At 42.7% G+C, this 20,797-nt stretch overlaps 2 protein-coding genes across 2 annotated transcripts in view; both read left to right on the forward strand.

Moving 5' to 3' along the window:
- LOC129410035 (cyclic AMP-responsive element-binding protein 5-like) overlaps nucleotides 1-13,242 on the forward strand; it is a 67,407-nt gene extending 54,165 nt beyond the window's left edge. The window contains exon 7 of the mRNA XM_055157112.1: nucleotides 13,147-13,242. Within this exon, the coding sequence (XP_055013087.1) occupies nucleotides 13,147-13,242 (96 nt within the window). The remainder of the gene's footprint in view (nucleotides 1-13,146) is intronic.
- A 69-nt stretch (nucleotides 13,243-13,311) lies between these two features.
- On the forward strand, nucleotides 13,312-19,426 carry LOC129410036 (coiled-coil domain-containing protein 86-like). Its single transcript, XM_055157113.1, has 3 exons — nucleotides 13,312-13,474; nucleotides 16,965-17,228; nucleotides 18,428-19,426. The coding sequence occupies exons 1-3, from the start codon at nucleotides 13,312-13,314 to the stop codon at nucleotides 18,775-18,777; spliced, it is 777 nt and encodes a 258-aa protein (XP_055013088.1). The 3' UTR covers nucleotides 18,778-19,426.
- The last annotated feature ends 1,371 nt before the right edge of the window (nucleotides 19,427-20,797 follow it).

Raw genomic sequence — 20,797 nt, forward strand, 5'->3', positions numbered from 1 at the left:
AGTTAAGTCACGAAAAACGGGAAACGGCCCGGTTATCAATTTTTTTCCATTTTTCATTTAACCACAAAATCGAAAACTGAAAAAACAAATCGTTATCTGTTTTTTCATTTTGGTTTTGGAGACAAATAATGAAGTAAAAAGCTATGTTTTCATTTTCTTATTTTTGGTTTTATTTTGAAAAACAAATGATACACGGACTGCATAACGTTTGTAGTGATAATCTCGCATAACACAGGATTACGAGTGTGTGTGTTTGGAGAACTGACGTCACCGCCGCAGCCTCTTTTATTCTCCTCTCGTTTACTCGTACGTAAACAGACCCGGGCCCGACCCAAACCTAGTAACTGTCACTGTAATTACGCAAGGAATGTAACAATATACACATTTCCCGTTACAGTATTTCAATGTATGACTTTCTCCTTTTAAAATTCCTTGAAAAGACTTTGGTTCTGTCATAAACCAAAGAGTTAAAAGAATCCGTGTATCATTCATTCATTCGTTTTTCAAAATAAAACCAAAAAACAAAACAAAAACTATTTTCTTCATTATTTGTCTCCAAAACCAAAATGTAAAAAAACATTTCCCATTTCGTCACCGTCGTCACCGCATACGGACTAAACCAGGACTAAACCAGTCTCAGTCCTGGTCTGGTCCCGGTTTAAGTTCTGGTCTGGTCCTGACAAAACCAGGACTAAATCAGAACTAAACCAGGAGTGTTGGGACGGGCCGGTGGTGCGCCCGTGTAGACTGTCAGGGTGATCAGGAAACTGGGACCAAAGTGAGACCAGACTGGGACCGAGACGGGGAGTGAGACCAGGCATGAGACCAGGACTGAGACCGGTTTAGACCTGGTTCAGTCCTTGTTTAGTTCTGATTTAGTCCTGTTTTACACCTGGTTTAGTACTGGTTTAGACTTGGTTCAGTCCTGGTTCAATTCTGGTTTAGACCTGGTTTAGACTTGGTTTAGTCCTGGTTTCATCCTGGTTCAGTCCTGGTTCAGTCCAGCATCGCAGTTTAAGTCACATAAACAGGAAACGGTCGTTATCCATTTTTTCCATTACTCATTTAAACCCAAAATCAAAAACTGAAAAAACAAATTACGTTTTTGTTTTGTTTTTGTTGTTTTTTGTGACAAATAATGAAGAAAATAGTTGCTTTTTTCATTTTCTTATGTTTGGTTTTAGTTTGAAAAATGAATGAACAAATGATACACGGATTTAAGAGTTAAAAATGCTCAATAACATTTATTTCATTGTGTAAATTGGACTGAAACAGAGAAAAGGATCATGGTCTATGTAGTTCCCTTCCCAAAGAGCCTTTGAGGTTCGATATATTGTGATGGTTCACGATTTTATTGTGAGAACTTTGACAATACAGTATCACAATATTTCGGTTATTGTTACACCTTTAATAACCACCAAATAATTTTGAGAATTGACCAGAATGTACGAAACAGAGGAACAAATAAACAAACATGGAGATCACATCTGTTGGGAAAGAGCATGGAAGTATAATCAAATCTGGGAGATGAATCCAGGATGGCGTCGTATTGTTTTCAGTGGATGTTTACTTCCGCATTACTTCCTGAACACTGGCCTCACGCCGCAAAACGTGCAGTTCTGACCAATCAGAGCGGGGCTAGCTGGCTATTAAAAAAGTTCATATTGTAAAAAACACAAAAGAATCCCTAGTGCACTTTGTCACAGTTATAATCAGTAAGCCTGATTTTAAACACAGATACTTAGAATCTTGTTAGCCTTAATTTTTTTCTTAATCGCAAACATGTCCACTGTTTTCAGTCAGCTGATAAACAATTACAGAGATGGTCTTGATTTGATCTTGATTTGGTCTTGATTTGGTCTTGATTTTGTCTTGATTTGATCTTGATTTGGTCTTGATTTGGTCTTGATTTGATCTTGATTTGGTCTTGATTTGATCTTGATTTGGTCTCGATTTGGTCTTGATTTTGTCTTGATTTGGTCTTGATTTGATCTTGATTTGGTCTTGATTTGATCGTGATTTGGTCTCGATTTGATCGTGATTTGGTCTCGATTTAGTCTCGATTTGGCCTTGATTTGATCTTGATTTGGTCTTGATTTGATCTTGATTTGGTCTTGATTTGTTCTTGATTTGGTCTTGATTTGGTCTTGATTTGATCTTGATTTGGTCTTGATTTGGTCTTGATTTGATCTTGATTTGGTCTTGATTTGATCGTGATTTGATCTCGATTTGGTCTCAACTTGGCCTTGATTTGATCTTGATTTGATCTTGATTTGGTCTTGATTTGATCTTGATTTGGTCTTGATTTGGTCTTGATTTGATCTTGATTTGGTCTTGATTTGGTCTTGATTTGATCTTGATTTGGTCTTGATTTGATCTTGATTTGGTCTTGATTTGATCGTGATTTGGTCTCGATTTGATCTCAATTTGGCCTTGATTTGATCTTGATTTGGTCTTGATTTGAGCTTGATTTGGTCTTGATTTGATCTTGATTTGGTCTTGATTTGGTCTTGATTTGGTCTTGACGTTCAGAGGTCTTGATTTTGTCTTGGTCTCGGGATTCTGTGATCTCGGACTGGTCTTGGTCTTGATTATAACTCTAACAGACCCCCAACCAAAAAATTACACCGTGCACTTTTAAGTTAGAAAATGTGAAATACTGATCCCAAAAATCATGTTTAAATCTGAATTAAATCAAAGTATCAAAGCAAAATCTGTCTACTATCTGGGACATTGTTTAATGTTTAACAATTTGTAGTTAAACGTGGATTTTTAAAAGGTTAATTGTGTAAAAAGTGTTTGATGAAATGTATGAGGAACAAAATCCCATAGCAGTACGTGCAGCCTCCCCCAGCATGATGTCACAGCGCTCACTTTATCAATAGAGTCACGATTTCCATGTCCACAGTTTTCAATCAGCAAATGAACCCAGAATCAACAGCTCCATAGGATCCCGTAAAGTCTGACGTCACTTCCGGGTCCAAAGAGCATCAGCAGACGGAAAATAAAGCACTATTTACGGTATATTTACAATGTCCGTGCGAGATTACCGTCATTTAAAGCTGACAAAGAGTTTAAAGTGTGACAGAAAGTGTGTAAGAGGTGGAGGTAAGAAACTAGGTCAGGCCCAGACGGAGGTGACGTCAGTTAATTAGACATACACACTCCTAATCCTCTGCTATGAAACTGCATTGTTCACATATTTGAATGTAACGTTGTGCATAATGCCGATGGGAGCAGCTCAAATTAATGTTTAAATCCAGATTTTTGTTGTAACATGGTGAGTTTAAGGTCGAATTCATTCTAGAAATCACCAAGTTTTTGGATATTTTGTGATAAAATCCAAAACATACAAAAAAATCTATAAAAATCTGTTTGGAATTTGCCAGTTTTGTTGCATCATAGATAAAACTCCTGTGCTGCTTTTAACCCCGTAAACTATCACTAGATTCAACATTTGTGCATTTACTTTTTTAATATTTTTTGGTATTTCGTGACAAAATACAAAACATACAATAAAAACAATAGAAAAATCTGTTTGGAATTTGCCAGTTTTGTTGCGTCATAGATAAAACTCCTATGACGTTTTGAAGCCCATAAACTCTCACCAGATTCAACATTTGTGCATTTATCTTTTGGATATTTTTTGGATATTTTTTATGAAAAATACAAAACATACAAAAAAATCGCTAAAAATTTGTTTGAAATTTGCCAGTTTTGTTGCATCAAAGATATAACTCCTATGACATTTTGAAGCCTGTAAACTATCACCAAGTTCAACATTTGTGCGTTTACCTTTTGGATATTTCGTGATAAAATACAAAACATAGCAATAAAATCAATAGGAAAATCTGTTTGGAATTTGCCAGTTTTGTTGCGTCATAGATAAAACTCCTATGACATTTTGAAGCCTGTAAACTATCACCAAGTTCAAAATTTGTGCATTTACCTTTTGGATATTTCATGAAAAAATACAAAATATGCAATAAAATCAATAGGAAAATCTGTTTGAAATTTGCCAGTTTTGTTGCGTCATAGATAAAACTCCTATGACATTTTGAAGCCTGTAAACTATCACCAGCTTCAACATTTGTGCGTTTATCTTTTGGATATTTTTTGTATATTTTGTGACAAAATACAAAACATACAAAAAAATCACTAAAAATTTGTTTGAAATTTGCCAGTTTTGTTGCTTCATAGATAAAACTCCTATGACATTTTTAAGCCTGTAAACCACAAAGAGATCGACCGATGTGACGTTTTTTCATGGCAAATGTCGATATCGATGATTTAGAACACAACGTAACCAGGTTCAACATTTGTGCGTTTACTTTTTGGATATTTCGTGAAAAAATACAAAACATGCAATAAAATCAATAGGAAAATCTGTTTGAAATTTGCCAGTTTTGTTGCGTCATAGATAAAACTCCTATGCTCTTATCACCAGACTCAATTTGTTTTCACAACAACTCATGGCTCTATTTGCGTTAGAGATTGATTTTTTCACAGCAAATGTCGACATCGATTATTTAGAACACAGCGCAACCAATAGTCGATAAGTTTTGTCAATATTTTTGCCCGATTTTGATTATTTTCCCAAGTTATGACAAGTTATAACTCAACCCAAACAACTACAAACTTTACCACCAACAGTTCACCATTCACAGGGGATAAAGTCTTCATTTGTTTACTTTCTGATTGTTCATTCCCGTTGTCTGGAATGTTTCACAGTATGGCTTTAAACCTTTCTAACTTCATGGAGACCAAACCAGACCAAGTTACAGGTCAGATCTGTGGAGAGGCGACCCCGCTTTCAGTCAGAATGTCTGTTTTTCTTGGTATTTTTAAGTCGTAAACCCCACCTGTGATGAGCTGTTTTTTCTTTTTGTGGTTTATTTTGTACGAGCATAAATTATAAACCTTTGTGTCTTCGTTAACGTTATTAGTTCGTACAACCATAAAAGAAAAAAAATATAAGTCTTTATTTTCCTGATCATAAACGATAAACTTCTCTGCCTTCTTCATCATTATTATTAGTTTGTACAATTATAATACACAACAATACAAGAAAAAACAAAGAAATTCAGTTAAAATTATATTTAGTATGCATAGTACATAATTTATTTTGCTATATGTAAATATTTGTAAAGCACATAATTTTAGAATTTTTGAAACTATATCATGAACTGGGGCAGGTTAATATTAGTGTTTTTCTTCAGTCTTTTTGAGAAATGTGCTTTTCTGTTGTTTATAATGTTTATGTGGTATGATTATGATTGTTATGATTATTGTTTCCCTCTTGGCACAAACTTGAAATAAAAACAAATCAATCAATGTCAGACTGTGGAACATTCCAGACAGAGCAATGACGTCTCCATAGAAACAAGCAGGTGACAGACCCTAGTGTCATAGTACTTGAGACTGGTCTTGGTCTTGAGACCGGCCTCGAGACAAGTTTTTACGGTCTTGGTCGTGTCTTGTCTCGGTCTTAGAGGGGACTAAGACTCAGTCTTGAAGGAGCTTGGACTCAGTCTTGTCTCGATCTTGAAGGAGCTTGGACTCGGTCTTGAAGGCATTTGGACTCGGTCTTGTCTCAGTCTTGAAGGGGCTTGGACTCGGTCTTGTCTCAGTCTTGAAGGGGCTTGGACTCGGTCTTGTCTCAGTCTTGAAGTCTTGAAGGTTTGTCTCTGGACTCGGTCTTGTCTCGTCTCTTGAAGGGGCTTGGACTCGGTCTTGTCTCGGTCTTGAAGGGCTTGGACTCGGTCTTGTCTCGTCTTGAAGGGCTCTTCTTGAAGGGCTTGGACTCGGTCTTGTCTCGGTCTTGAAGGGGCTTGGACTCGGTCTTGTCTCGGTCGGTCTTGAAGGGGCTTGGACTCGGTCTTGTCTCGGTCTTGAAGGGCTTGGACTCGGTCTTGTCTCGGTCTTGAAGGGGCTTGGACTCGGTCTTGTCTCGGTCTTGAAGGCTTGGACTCGGTCTTGTCTCGGTCTTGAAGGGCTTGGACTCGGTCTTGTCTCGGTCTTGAAGGGCTTGGACTCGGTCTTGTCTCGGTCTTGAAGGGCTTGGACTCGGTCTTGTCTCGGTCTTGAAGGGGCTTGGACTCGGTCTTGTCTCGGTCTTGAAGGGCTTGGACTCGGTCTTGTCTCTGAAGGGGCTTGGACTCGGTCTTGAAGGGCTTGGACTCGGTCTTGTCTCGGTCTTGAAGGGGCTTGGACTCGGTCTTGTCTCGGTCTTGAAGGAGCTTGGACTCGTTCTTGTCTCAGACTCGAGGTCTGACTTGGCGAGGTCGATCTTAGTATTTCATCGCGCCCGTTGGTGTCGGCAGTAAACTTCTTACCGCGACGTGGCTGAAGTTTGTCTAATGAAAGTGCAAAACTTGTAAGAGAAAGTAACTCCAGTTAGAAACTTGAAAAACAGTTTAAAATTCTTCACACTTTCTTCACATTTTCAAGTTCCAGTGGAAATTCTCTTAAAGAAGGGTGAGGGTCTGAAAAAGGGGAGTGTTTTAGTTACAGTTTGGCTTATTTTAGGCCTAAATGAACATTAATCAGATAAAATGGAGATAGAATTATAAAAACATTGATATAAATGTGCCAAAATAACTGTAAAATACAAATAAATTTCGAAAATGACAAAGATGATCTTGATTTGGTCTCGATTGGTTTTGGTCTTGTCCTGGTCTCGGGTCCCTGTGGTCTTGGACTGGTCTTGGTCTTGGACTAGAACTCTAACAAACGCCCAACCAAAAAGTTACACAGTGCATTTTTACGTTAGAAAATGTGAAATACTGAACCCAAAATCACGTTTAAAGGAGAATTAAAGCAAATTAAAGTCAAATCTGTGTCTGCTGCCCTCGTCTGGGAGGACGACATCGCCGCGGTTTGACAATTCGCGGTTAAACGTGGACTTTTAAAAGGTCAATTGTGCTAAAAGTGTGAAAGCAGCAAAATCCCACAGAGCTACGTGCGGCCTCCCCCTGCGTGATGTCACCGCGCTCGCTGTATCAATAGAGTCATGATGTCACCGTCGTGTTCGTACCTGCGCCTGACCTACATCTGCACTCACTCACTCACGCACGCACGTACGCACACACACACACACACACACACACACACACACACACACACACACACACACACACACACACACACACACACACACACACACACACACACACACACACACACAGACCTGAGTGTGTGTGTGTGTTTGTGGCCTTGACTCTGCTCTTGTGTAACTGTGTGACTGTAACAGGGGCTGATGTGCTGATGTCATGCTCCAAACTGGACCTCTCCTCCCTCCTCCTCTCTCTTCTCTCCCTCTCTCACTCTTTTCTCTCCTCTCTCTCTCTCTCTCTCTCTCTCTCTCCCTCCTCTTTCTCCCCTGCACTCCCTTCTTCTCTCTCTCTCTCTCTCGCTTGTCTCCTCTCTTTCCTCCCTCTCTCCTCTCTCTCTCCACCCACTCTTCTCGCTATCTCTCTCTCTCTCTCTCCCTCCCTCCTTCTCCCCGCTCTATATCTCCTCCCTGCTTTCTTTCTCTCCCTCCTCCCTCTTTCCTTCCTGCCCACTATCTCCTCTCCCTCTCTCTCCCTCCCTCCTCTCTGCTTTCTCTCCTCTCCTCTCCCTCTATCTCTCTCTCTTTCTCTCCCCCTACTTGTTCTATATCTTCTTTGCTTTCTCTCCTCTCTCTCTCTCTCACACTCCCTCCCTCTCTCCCTCCTCATCTGTGCTCTCTTTCTCCTCTCTGCTTTCTCTCCTCTGTCTCCTCCTTCTTTCCTCTCTCTCTCCACCCTCTCTCTCTCTCTCTCTCTCCCTCCCTCCTCCTTGCTCTTCTATATCTCCTCTCTGCTTTCTGTCCCCACTTTCTGGCTCTCTCTCTCTCTCCTCTCTCTTTCTCTCCCCCTACTTGTTCTATATCTTCTCTCTGCTTTCTCTCCTCTCTCTCTCTCTCCTCCCTGCTTTATATCTTTGCTCTCTCCTCCTCATCTGTGCTCTCTTTCTCCTCTCTGCTTTCTCTCCTCTGTCTGGTTCCCTCCTCCTTCTTTCCTCTCTCTCTCCACCCTCTCTATATCTCCTCTCTCCTTTCTCTTCCCCCTTTTCTGGCTCCCTCCTTTCTCTCTCCTTGCTCTCTCTCCTCCCTCTCTCCTGTCTCTCTTTCTCTCTCTCTCTCTCTCTTCCTCCCCCTACTTGTTCTATATCTCCTCTCTGCTTTCTCTTCCCCGTCTGTTTCTCTCCTCCCTCTTTCCTCCCTCTCTCTTCAGCCCCTTCCATCTCTCTCTCTCTCTCTCTCTCCTCTCCTCCCCCTTTTTGTTCTATATCTCCTCTCTGCTTTCTCTCGCCCGTCTGATTCCCTCCTCCCTCTCTCCTCTTTCTCTCTCTCCTTCCTCCCTGCACACTATCTCCTCTCCCTCCTCCCTCCCTCCTTTCTGCTTTATATCTGCTTTCTCTCCTCTCTCCCAACTCTCTCTCTCCCTCTCTCCTTCTCCCTGCTTCGTATCTCCTCTCTGCGTTCTCTCCTCCGTCTGACTCCCTCCTCCCTCTCTCTCTCTCTCTCTCTCTCGATCCCTCCTCCTCCCTGCCCATGTCTCTTGTCTCTCTCTATCTCTCTCTCTCTCCTCGCTCATGTCTCCTTCATCTCTTCCTCCTATCTCCCTTTCTCCTCTCTCTCTCTCTCCCTCCTCTTTCTCCCCTGGTTTCTCTCCGTCTCCCTCTTTCTCTCCCATGTCTACCCCCTCCTTCCTTTCCGTTTCCTCTCCCTCTCTCTCTCTCAACCCTCTCTCCTCTCATTCTCCTCCCTCCTTTCTCCTTGCTCACTATCTCCTCTCCCTCTTCTCTTTCTCTCCCTCCTCCTTTCTCTCTCTTTCACTGCTTTCTCTCCCCCGTCTGACTCCCTCCTCTCTCTCTCTCCCTCCTTCTCCCTGTTTTATACCTCCTTTCTGCTTTCTTTCCTCCCTCTCCCTCCCTCTCTCTATATCTCCTCTTTCTCTCCCTCTCTCCTCTCTTTCTCGCTCCCTCCCTCCTTATTCCTGTTCTATATCTCCTTTCTGCTTTCTCTCCTCTCCTCTCTCTCTTTCTCTCTCTCTCCCTCTCCACCCTCTCCCCGTCCCTCCTCTTCCTCCTCCCTTCTCTATATCTCCTCTCCTCTTTCTCTCCTCTCCTCTCTTGCTCCCTCCCTCCTTCTCCCTGTTCTATATCTCCTCTCCTCTTTCTCTCCTCCATCTGTCTCCCTCTCTCCTCTCTTTCTCTCCTGTCTCTCTTGCTCCCTCCCTCCTTTTCCCTGTTCTCTGCTTTCTGCTTTCTCTCCTCTCTCCCTTCTCTTTCTTTCTCTCCCTTCCTCCTTCTCCTCTCCTATTTCTCTCCTCTCTCTCGCTCCCTCCCTCCTTCTCCCCTTCTATATCTCCTCTCCTCTTTCTCTCCTCCGTCTGTCTCCCTCTCTCCTCTCTTTCTCTCCTCTCTCTCTTGCTCCCTCCCTCCTTATCTCTGTTTTATACCTCCTTTCTGCTTTCTCTCCTCTCTCTCCTCTCTTTCTCTCTCTCTCTCCCTCTCCACCCTCTCCTCCGTCCTCCTCCTCCCTTCTCTATATCTCCTCTCCTCTTTCTCTCCTCTCTCTCTTGCTCTCTCCCTCCCTCCTTCTCCCCGTTCTATATCTCCTCTCCTCTTTCTCTCCTCCATCTGTCTCCCTCTCTCCTCTCTCTCTCTCTCGCTCCCTCCCTCCTTATCCCTGTTCTGTATCTCCTTTCTGCTTTCTCTCCTCTCTTTTCTCTCTCTTTCTCTCCCTCCCTCCTTCTCCCTGTTCTATATCTCCTCTCCTCTTTCTCTCCTCCCTCGTTCCTCCCTCCCTCCCTCCCTCGTTCTCGGTCTGGTCTTGGTCTGACCCGTGTGCTCCTGCTTCCCTTCAGCTCTTTAACAGACACTAGACACTCTAACAGTTTAACTCTGGAGTATTTTTATTCGGTGTAAATCCAAGTCACAAGTCTGTAACATCTGCTGGGACTCATTAGGCTCCGGGGCGACTTAAAAGGAAACGCGAAATGAACTTTTTTAAAACTCTGAATCATGTTGTCGAGAAAGTTTCGTAGTTATAACATTTTTTTTAATGTCCTGTCATCAAAAAACAGACCTGGAGTTGGATTTTTTCGCTTTGTTTACGCCTGTTTCGTTAATCCGTTAGTCCAAAATCGTCTTCTCCGAGCCTCAAAAATGCTCCGTTTGCATTTTGCCAGTTTTGTCGCGTCATAGATAAAACTTCTGTGACGTTTTTAAGCCTGTAAACTCAAACTCAGACTGTTTTCGCAACAAACTCAAGGCTCTATTTGTATTAGAGATCAACCAATATCTTTTTCTTTTCGTGGCCGATGTCGATATCGATGATTGAGAATACAGCGGCCGATAATTTTTGTCAATATTTTTGGCCCAATTTTGATTATTTTCCCAAAATACATAGTTTAAATGTGCTACAAACTCAACCCAAACAACTTCAACCTTTACCACAAACCGTACAGCGTTCACAGGCGATAAGGACTTCATTTGTTTACTTTCTGATTTGCCACGTTTACAGTCCCTGACAAAAGTCTTGTCACTTTTCCATTTTGTAGAAACAACATCTTATGACCTGACTTTTAATGAATCCACTGGTTTTAGAAATGTCTCATATAAAAGCTAAAACCCTCCCAAATTATGTTTAATACACTAAAATAAATGTGCTTCACTGAAGAAAGATTGATCATTTAATAAACACAGAAAGGTCAGATTTTGGCAAGACAAAAGTTTTGTCGCCTACAGAAAATAATGTGAAAACTGAACAAATAATTTACTTCAAATACAAAAACATGTTGTATAACATCAGTGAATGAAGTAGTGAGATCCATGTTTAATATCTTGTATGACTCCATGAGCTTGAAGGACGCATCCATGTGGTTCGACAATGATTCATACAATTTATTGATGAAGTCATCAGGAGTAGCAGAGGAAGTGGTCTTACACACCTCCCAGAGGTCATCAAGATTCTTTGATTTCATCTTCTTTGCTTCTTCTTTCATTCTACCCCAGACATGCTCAATGATGTTCACGTCTGGTGACTGGACTGGTCAGTCCTGGAGTCCTCCTGAACAGTTGTCTTTCACGGTCTGACAGACCTGGGCTTTTCAAAAACATCTCCAGTTTCTTCAAATCTTTTTTTTATTCTTTGTACTTGACGCTGAGACACACTGAAGGTGTGAGCTCCTCAGCAGTGGATCTGGTCTTCAGCCTCTTGATAATCAAAGCTTTGGTCTCAGGGTGAATCTTACACATGTTGTCAGAGATGAAGTTACAGTTGATGTGAAGGTTTGGTGCACTGAGGTTCTTTTTCTTCACACTCACTAACTGACTGATCACTTATTGATACAGTTGAGGCTGTAATCTAGGACTGGGTGCATCGTATGACAACGCGACAAGAAAACAGACTCAGTCGGCTTTAGCAACCTGTGAACGTTAAAATACTTCTCAGCAGTTTCATTTGGCACCAAAATATTATTTCATTATTGATTAGACATACATTTGAGGAGCACTTAAGGTCAAATTGTACCAAGTGACAGAACATTTGTCGGGGACTGTACATGAGAGCTTTAATTGTGAATAAAAATTAATTCCACTTTAAAAAGAACCATAAACACTTAATTCCTAATGAAAATGATTATTCAGAATTAAACTTAATTCCGAAGTAAGTGGGCGGTTTATTCCGGTTTTGTGTGGACGCCTGAAAACGCTGATACTCTGATGTAGTTCTATGTGCTGTGAAGTAATCCAAAACGCGAAGAGGCATTCATATATATCAGAGGTGGGCAAACTACAACCCATACGTGGTCCTTTAATCTGGCCCGCTGAACTCGAATAATAATAATAATTATAGTAGTAAAAATAGTAATAATAATAATAATTTAATGAGGTGGATTACCAAAGACTCCATCCATCTGCTCCTAGTTCGGCCCTTCCGCCAAATTTTAGAACCCTTTTATGGCCCACGAGTCAAAAAGTTTGCCCACCCCTGATATAAACGTGTGTCTGTGTGTTTGACCTGCAGACGTATAATCTCTGAAAAGTTTCACATGAACCATCTTCAACACGACATAAACACAGAACAGACTCACCATCATCAGAACACCCCTCTGTCACAGAAAGAACACTCATATTCCACTGAGTCGTGTCCTTTAGTCCGACAGAAGCTGAACCACATCAGCGCACAAGGAAAGAGCTGGGGTTTTTGAGCCCTCAGTTTATGCAAATGAGTCATGTGGTTTTAAGTTTTGTTTCTGTAAAATGTAAACAAATGTGCTCAAAGCTGTGTGGATAGGGAAGGATTGCGGACACAGAAATTCAATTCAGTGTAAACGTAATCTGAGACGTAACATGGGGTCAGTCCATTCAAAGCTTTAAAAACAAACAATAAAATCTTAAAATCAACTCTAAAACGAACTGGAAGCCAACGCAACGACGCTAAAATCATGTTTAAAGAGGAGTTAAAGCAACACAAATGCACAGTATGTTCATTAAAGGTTGTATGGAGGATTTTTTTAAAGTTTCAAATTGTCAATGAAAGTTTAAAATACCATTACAGAGACGCAGCAGCCTTGTAATTATGATGACCAAAAAAAAAAAAAGAATGAAAATCTATCAACTGTGAAAGTAGTGAGGCCAGATAAACATCAGCCAATAGATAACGAGGCTGCCTCATTTTCTATTGGCTGTTAGGTTGTCAATCAAACTCCCTTCGTTTCTAGTGTAACTGACTCGCCAGCGTGAGGGGATTGTGTGGTTTATGCAGCGATTCTTAGAGGCTTTTTAAAACTATAACTTCCTTGCAATTCGCACAAAGTTTGTTGTGATGGCCGACAAGAATCCACGACCCGTTCGCCGCAAAAGAAAGTCCGTTTTTGAGGTCGCTAAAAGAAGAAGAGAAGGGGAAAAGGAGCAAAACCAAACTGAGGTGATTCTTGGAGATTCCTTCCAGAAATTGTGCGACTGAAGCAGACAAAGTGTCTAAAAACTGATGCATCGGTCGCTAAATTATTTCTATTCACAACATTTGAAAAAGGACTGTCGCTGTATTTCTCTTTCCCTAAAAAATCCTCTATACAACCTTTAAGTGTTTTTGTAATTGTGTTTCCGCAGAGACTGAAGCACCCGCTGGGCCCGCCCTACCCCCCCCAGCCCCCGCAGCCCAGACTGATGTCCATGAACAGAGCGGCCCCCCCATGGGTCACATGATGGACATGATGTCGCCGCGGCAACAGGCCCCGCCCCTGCAGCACCACCCGCAGCTCTTCCCCCCCGCCGATGGGCTTCCAGCAGCGCTTCCACATCCCGCCCCCCAGCACCTCGGCCACGCCCACCACCTCCACCAGAACGCCCCGCCCACCCAGGTCCACCAGTCCCACCAGTCCCCGCCCCCCGGCTGCACCAGGGCTCGCCTCCCGCCGCGCCGCTGCCCAATGCTCAGGTACGCCCCCTACAGGAGCACAGGAGGATATGAACGTCAAACTAAACACTAAAATACTTTTTTATTTTCCTACTAAACTTTGAATCGGGCCTTTTTCAGAAAGCTCATGAGAGGACTAGTCTGAAAAATCGATGCGTCTCCATTAGGGCCCGACCGATTATATTGGTTGGTCGATATGGGCACTTGGAGACGTATCGATTATCAGCTTAAATCTTTCCGATATGTGCCGATAGTTGACGTGGGCAGGTTATACCTGTTTATAAAGCTTAGACTCTCTATATCACAGGTGTCAAACATATGGCCCGGGGGCCAGATCCGGCCCCCCAAGACCTTTAATGTGGCCCTTGGGTGATTTTTACTAAAATATTTTAATTATATTTTCTATTAAAATCTTGTTAATTTTCTGTGGTGTTTATCACAGCAGCGTCTCCAGCGTCTCTGTACGTGGCCCCTCCCACCAGAGCAGCACAAATGAAGACTTGTCTCTTTCCAAACGCTCTTAAAGGACGATCGTTTTGACTGTTGACCGTGACACCCTCATCAGAAAAATGTTAACATGAGAAAAGTGGAGCCGAGTGCAGGATTTTCCAAGAAAAATTGACTTATTCCTATTTACATACAAGTTCATGTTAAAACATTGTGTCAAAATTGAATTTTTCTTAAAGTTTCAGGTTGTTCATAATATTATAATATTTTGTAAAAGAAAGAGTTCATCAATTAAAAAAGATTTCTGTAATAGATTTGTGTTTCTCTGCACAAATATTTGAACTTATTGTTATTTTTGGGGTTTATATGACATGAGTTTTCTGATCCGGACACTTTGGGATCAAAGTCGGATTGGATACGACCCCCGGACCAAAATGAGTTTGACACCCCTGGTCTATATTATCTTAATTTAATCCGATTTACAGACAGATAAATGTCCTAATCTGTGGAGCCGCATCAATATTTATCTGCGGAGTAATTTTTCTATGTCTGTGACATCGCACTGCGCCCGAATCAGAGTCCTGCACCAGGTCGAGTATCCGCAGGGACCCGACCGGTACAAGCAAATAGTTTCTGAAACGGGGGGTTTTAACTAGGGCTGGTATCATTAAGAAGTTGCCGATACGATACATACCTCGATACACAGGCCACGATACGATACATATCTCGATACAGTGCACTTTCGATTCGATATGATATATTTCAAATCGATTCGATACGGTTCAATAAAAAATAAAGGCTAAATCTTGGCTCTGATACTAAAAGTCTTTGTTAAACCATTTCTTGTGCAAAGTTCATATGAAACACAAACATTTTAATCATCAAAAACAGTAAAAAATGTCAAATGTGTCGCATAAATGAGTTTCCTTTCACTCCACAAGCAACAAAAATGTAGCTGTAACAAAATAATTTAGTAAAACACACCTAAAAATACTCTTGGTGATGTATCGATACGGCAGCCCACGATATCCGATACTGTATCATCACATTAAACGATACGATATATCGATATTCCGATATTTTTGCACACCCCTAGTTTTAACGTTCTGGAATTTTACGGGCGGGTAGCAATTACACGGGCAGGTCAGGACTAAACCAGGACTAAACCAGGACTACACCAGGACTAATCTTGGACTTAAGAGAGAGAGAGAGAACCCCGAGCCCGTGGAGTAGGGGTTTTGTCTGCGGTCACCCCACGTCTACGTGGGCGGACCTCCAAGCCCGTCCCGACAGTGAGTCCTGGTTCAGTTCTGGTTTAGTCCTGTTCACTCCTGGTTTAGTCCTGGAATCAGTCCTAGGTTAGTCCTGGGGTTAGTCCTGGAATCAGTCCTAGTTTAGTTATGGAATCAGTCCAAGGTTAGTTCTAGGTTAGTCCTGGAATCAGTCCTAGGTGAGTCTTGGGTTAGTCCTGGAATCAGTCCTAGGTGAGTCCTGGGTTAGTCCTGGGTTAGTCCTAGGTTAGTCCTGGTTTAGTCCTGTTTTAGTCCTGTTTTAGTCCTAGTTCACTCCTGGTTTAGTCCTGGAATCAGTCCTAGGTTAGTCCTGGAATCAGTCCTAGGTTAGTCCTGGGGTTAGTCCTGGAATCAGTCCTAGGTTAGTCCTGGGGTTAGTCCTGGAATCAGTCCTAGGTTAGTCCTGGAATCAGTCCTAGTTCTGGAATCAGTCCTAGGTTAGTCCTAGGTTAGTCCTGGAATCAGTCCTGGGTTAGTCCTGGAATCAGTCCGAGGTTAGTCCTGGTTTAGTCCTGTTTTAGTCCTGTTTTAGTCCTAGTTCACTCCTGGTTTAGGCCTGGAATCAGTCCTAGGTTAGTCCTGGGTTAGTCCTGGGTTAGTCCTGGTTCAGTCCTGTAATCAGTCCAAGGTCAGTCCTGGGTTAGTCCTGGGTTAGTCCTGGGTTAGTCCTGGGTTAGTCCTGGGTTAGTCCTGGTTCAGTCCTGGTTCAGTCCTGGTTCAGTCCGTGCTGTGGTGCATCAGTGTTTCTTCTGTTCAGTAGATAAATCCTGTGAAGTGATGAGAGTCGAGTCGCGTCTGTGAATTCGTGTCGTACTGAAGAAATTTCGTGATCGTAATTCTTGAAGTCGTAACTTTTCAGTTCGTGTTCTGACGGATGCTTCAGTTAAAATACTTTTACTGTGTGTGTGATTTATCTCGGGCACGGGTGAGTAACGGGTGGAATGTTAACGAGTCTGGGCGGGTGCAGGTTTAACTTTGATATATTCACGGGTTAACGGGCGGGTGCAATACTGAACTGCGAGGGAGCGGGTGGATGTGGGTCTGCAAAAATGGACCCATGCAGGACTCTAGTGTGTGTGTGTGTGTGTGTGTGTGTGTGTGTGTGTGTGTGTGTGTGTGTGTGTGTGTGTGTGTGTGTGTGTGTGTGTGTGTGTGTGTGTGTGTGTGTGTGTGTGTGTGTGTGTGTATAAAAGAATTAAGTATGTATTGTTTCCTACACTCATAAAAGATGAGTTTTGCTTTGGGTTTTTTGTTTTTTTGTAAATAGTTCTGTGTCTTGTGTCCTGTTCTTTATGTAAACAGGCAAAATAATTGTTAAAACTTCAGCCTGAAGCCTTCGGTCTGTAGAATAATTTTAGTGTTATGCATAATTTCTGAGTTAAATCATTGTAATATGATTCATGATTATGTGAACTGACCGAACAAAAATAAACTAACTCACTATATGGGCTTTTAATTGCATTATCTCCTCTTCTTAGTCATTGTTTGACAACTTTAGTAAAAACTGGGTCAGTTTGCAGCTTTCTGATCAAAAACGCCTAAATCTAAGTTTGTGCTGTAATTTCCAGTAGTTGGTGACATCACCCAGAGCTGCCCTGATTACAGCCACGTGTCTCTGATCACAAACATTTGGTCCCAATTGAAATTTTGCTCATGGAAAACAAAAACATGGAATAAAAAGTGAAGAAGGAGAAAAGCACAAAAGCAAAAGTAACATCCACAGTGTGTCTGTGTCCGTGTATGTCCTCACTTTTGTGTTTCTCTATGTCCAGTTGTCCCCCGTCCAGTCCCAGCCGCCCCAGTGCCAGCTCTCTCTCTCTCAGGGGGCCCCCGGGGGGTGTGCGGGCCCCTCTGGTCCCCCCGGGGCGGTGGTCCGGCGCAGGAGGACCTCGGAGCAGGACCCGGACGAGCGCCGGCAGAAGTTTCTGGAGAGGAACAGAGCGGCGGCCACACGCTGTCGACAGAAGAGGAAACTGTGGGTGTCCTCTCTGGAGAAGAAAGCCGAGGAGCTCACCCACACCAACCTGCAGCTACAGGTCATAATACTGACATGACATGACACTCTCCTCTTGTACTTTCAGATAAATCCTCTTTATGTTCTGTATATTGTGTTTGGATTGTGCTAGAATAAAACTCAGATGAGTCTAACTTGAGTAACTCACTTGAGCTGCAGGGCCTTGAGTTAGATTCACCCTCTTGGAATGTTGCTGATATCAGCTGCGAAGTGTCAATAGTTCAGTGAATCTCAAACTTTGTAGTAATAATAATAATAATAATAAGAAGAAGAAGAAATAGCAATAGCAAACAAAAATTAACAATTAAAAAAAATTAATTCATAGAATACTATACTATAAAAAATAAGGAATAAAATCAAGGCAAAACCAGTTAAAGGAAGGCCAACCCCACCCAGGACCCACTAATTTTTTTGTGTTTTCCAAAAAGAGAACGAAGTAAGTACAGAGCAGTGGCGGAGAAACTGGGAACCATAAGGAAAAGTTAAAAAGAACTTTGAAGTGAGAGTTCAAATGTGAAACCATTAAGAGGTAAACGTGTGGGTCTGCGCGCTCTGCCCGAGGGATTCAACTCGGCGGGCGAGGGACGAGTGCTCGGTACAAGAGGATCCCCTAGAACAGGCATGTTCAAACTACGGCCCGTGGGCCAAATGTGGCCCTCAGACAAATTTTTCTTGGCCCTCAGGCTTCCAGGTGAACTGGACCAAATGACCTTGCATCAACAAAAAATTAACTTTTTGCTGCAAGTTTCTGAAAATTTACCTTGATAAAGCTGATATTTAATTTTTAGTGTGTGGTTTTAAGGATCTTAGCCTGAATAAAGACTGACGGGCACATTCTAACATGTTAAACATACACATATTTCAATTCTTCACTGTATTGAGCACCAGTCTACGGCCCTCGATCGGCCCTCTGCTTCATCTGTGTTTAGAAATGTGGCCCTTGATGAAAAAAGTTTGGACACCCCTGCCCTAGAAGGACCTCTCCCCACGTGTCACTGGTCCCCACTTCCTTCGAGTTCCTTCCTACACCGTTAAAGACGCTGAAACATGCACGAATCACTGTAAATGAAAAGCTCTGCAAAGTTATTTAGGTTTGAACGGGTCAGAAAAAGTCGACTTTAATCAGCAAAAATATGACACAGATAAACAAAACCAAATATTATCGTTAGCGGAATGAAGAGCGAATGTTGTTCGTGATGTTCTTGTCGGTTCCCGTTTCAGAACGAGGTGACGTCACTGAGGTCAGAGGTCGGTCAGCTGAAGCAGATCCTCCTCACGCACAAAGACTGTCCGGTGACCGCGCGGCAGAGGGAGGGGCAAGGCTTCACCTCCGACTGACCCCGCCCCCCCCGGCCGACCCTCCCCAAAACTTCGCTCATCTCCGCCCCAAGAACCACCCCAAGAACCTCCAGGACCCCAACCCCCCCCCAAGAACCCCAGGAGCAACGCACTTCACCCCCTGGAAACAGCACTTAAAACGCTCTACGCCAAATCCTGCTCGACTAAAAAGACTCAAAACGCCTCTGTGTGGCACGGGCGTTTACGTTAAAGCGCACATGACAGCATTTTAAAAAACACCGCCTTTTGTTTTCAAGATTTCACCCTTTTACTTCTTACCGCAGATAAGGCATAAGTAAAGGTAATTCAATAACTTCTACCTAGCAACCCGAGTGTAAACAAAAGCCAAAACTCGAATTACACAATAGCTATGATTAGTCTAATGAAAATAAATGACGGCATCTTTATTTTGATTAAATAAAGGTTTATACTGGCAGACAAAAGCCTTCCTGACACATACATTGTTCCTGCGTTTTGAGGGAATGTCCCGCGTTGAACAGAAGTGGAGGCATTTTAGATTTCGATGCTACTACGTGTACTTATTCTTCACAAATTGCCGTTTAAAGGTCAAAAAGTGATTCTCATGAGCTTTAAGATGTGTTAGAATGTTGTTACCTCCTCAAAAACAAACCTGGAGCTGCGTTTTGTTTCATTCAAACATTTCGGAAACCTGCAGTATAAGCTTTTTTTTTTTTTTATTTATGTATTTGTAAAGGGACAGCACATATTAATGAACATTTAAATTGTAAATATGTAAAGATTAAAGCCAGCGTAATCCCTGTATCGTTCGTTCATTCGTTTTTCAAAATAAAATCAAAAATAAGAAAGCGAAAAAACAACTACGGCTGGGATGAGGATCAGTTCTTCCTTGGTTCTCGACTTGTAAAATCTCTGGTGAAGGAAAGTAACTCAGGGTCTTGTTCTCGAGTGAGGGGAGGACGCAGCGTGAGATTGACAGGTGGATCGGTGCGGCGTCGGCAGTGATGCGGTCGCTGTATCGGACCGTTGTGGTGAAGAGGGAGTTGAGTCAAAAGGTGAAGCTCTCGATTTACCGTCAGTCTTCGTTCCTCCCCTCACCTCTGGTCATGAGCTCTGGGTAATGACTGAAAGGACCAGATCGCGGATACGAGCGGCCGAAATGAGTTTCCTTCGCAGGATGGTTGGGCGCTGCCTTAGGCTACGTTCAGACTGCAGGGCTTAACGCTCAATTCTGATTTTTTGTGAAATCCGATGTTTTTGCGAGGTCGTTCACATTTCCAATTAAATGTGACTTGTATGTGACTCCAGTGTGAACATTAAACGGCCCGAAAGTGTCCCGCATGTGACTGGAGACACGACGACGTCAACCGCAGCGAGCGTCTCTGTGTTTACAGAAGTTGTCCAAACATGGACGCAGCATCGAGCACCTGGAGATTTTAAAGTTCCTCTCGTACCGGAGCCAGAACATGAACAACTTACTTGTTTTAAGGAGGAGATTGAGAAGGAGAAGGACGAGGTTTTTGGTCGTGGTGTTTTGTGGTTCAGTCCGTTGAAAGGAACGTGTGGATGTGGAGACGGAGCCAAGAGTGGTGAGTGGTGATGTGCTTCACTTCAGTGACACGGAGTTTATTAACAATTTTCGTCTACTTCAGTGCAGAATAGTGACGTTTGTGTCTTGTTGATAACGTGTAGGTGGATGAATGCGCTTTAGCCGTTCAGACTGAAGTCGCATGTCAAAAGATCAGATATGTATCAGTTTCAGGAGCACATATCCAAGTGTCCTGGGTCACATTGGAAAAAATCGGATCTGTGTGGTTCAGTCATTAAAAGATCAGATACAGGAACATAGGGACCAAAAAATCAGATTTGGGTCACTTCAGGCTGCAGTCTGAACGCAGCCTTAGAGACAGGGTGAGGAGCTCGGTGTAGAGCCGCTGCTCCTCCACATCGAGAAAAGTCCTCCACAAGTGTTCCGGGCATGTCCCACTAGAAGGACACTTCAGGGAAGACCCAGGACACGTTGGAGGGACTATGACTCTGGTCTGGACTGGGAACGCGTCAGGGTCCTTGCAGAGGAGCTGTAGGAAGTGTCTAGGGTGAAGGAAGTCTGGGAGTCCCTGCTTAGACTGATGCCCCCACGACCCGGCCCTGGATAAACGAAAGAAAATGGATGGAAAAATGGAAAAAAACTATTTCCTTCATTATTTCTCTCTAAAAACCAAAATTAAAAAACGAATTACAACAACTTTTTGCACTTAAAATTAGAAACAAAAT

This window comes from Boleophthalmus pectinirostris, unplaced genomic scaffold, assembly GCF_026225935.1.
Source record: "Boleophthalmus pectinirostris isolate CB_2022bp ecotype Guang Dong unplaced genomic scaffold, ASM2622593v1 HiC_scaffold_21, whole genome shotgun sequence".
In the NCBI taxonomy this organism is placed as follows: domain Eukaryota; kingdom Metazoa; phylum Chordata; class Actinopteri; order Gobiiformes; family Gobiidae; genus Boleophthalmus; species Boleophthalmus pectinirostris.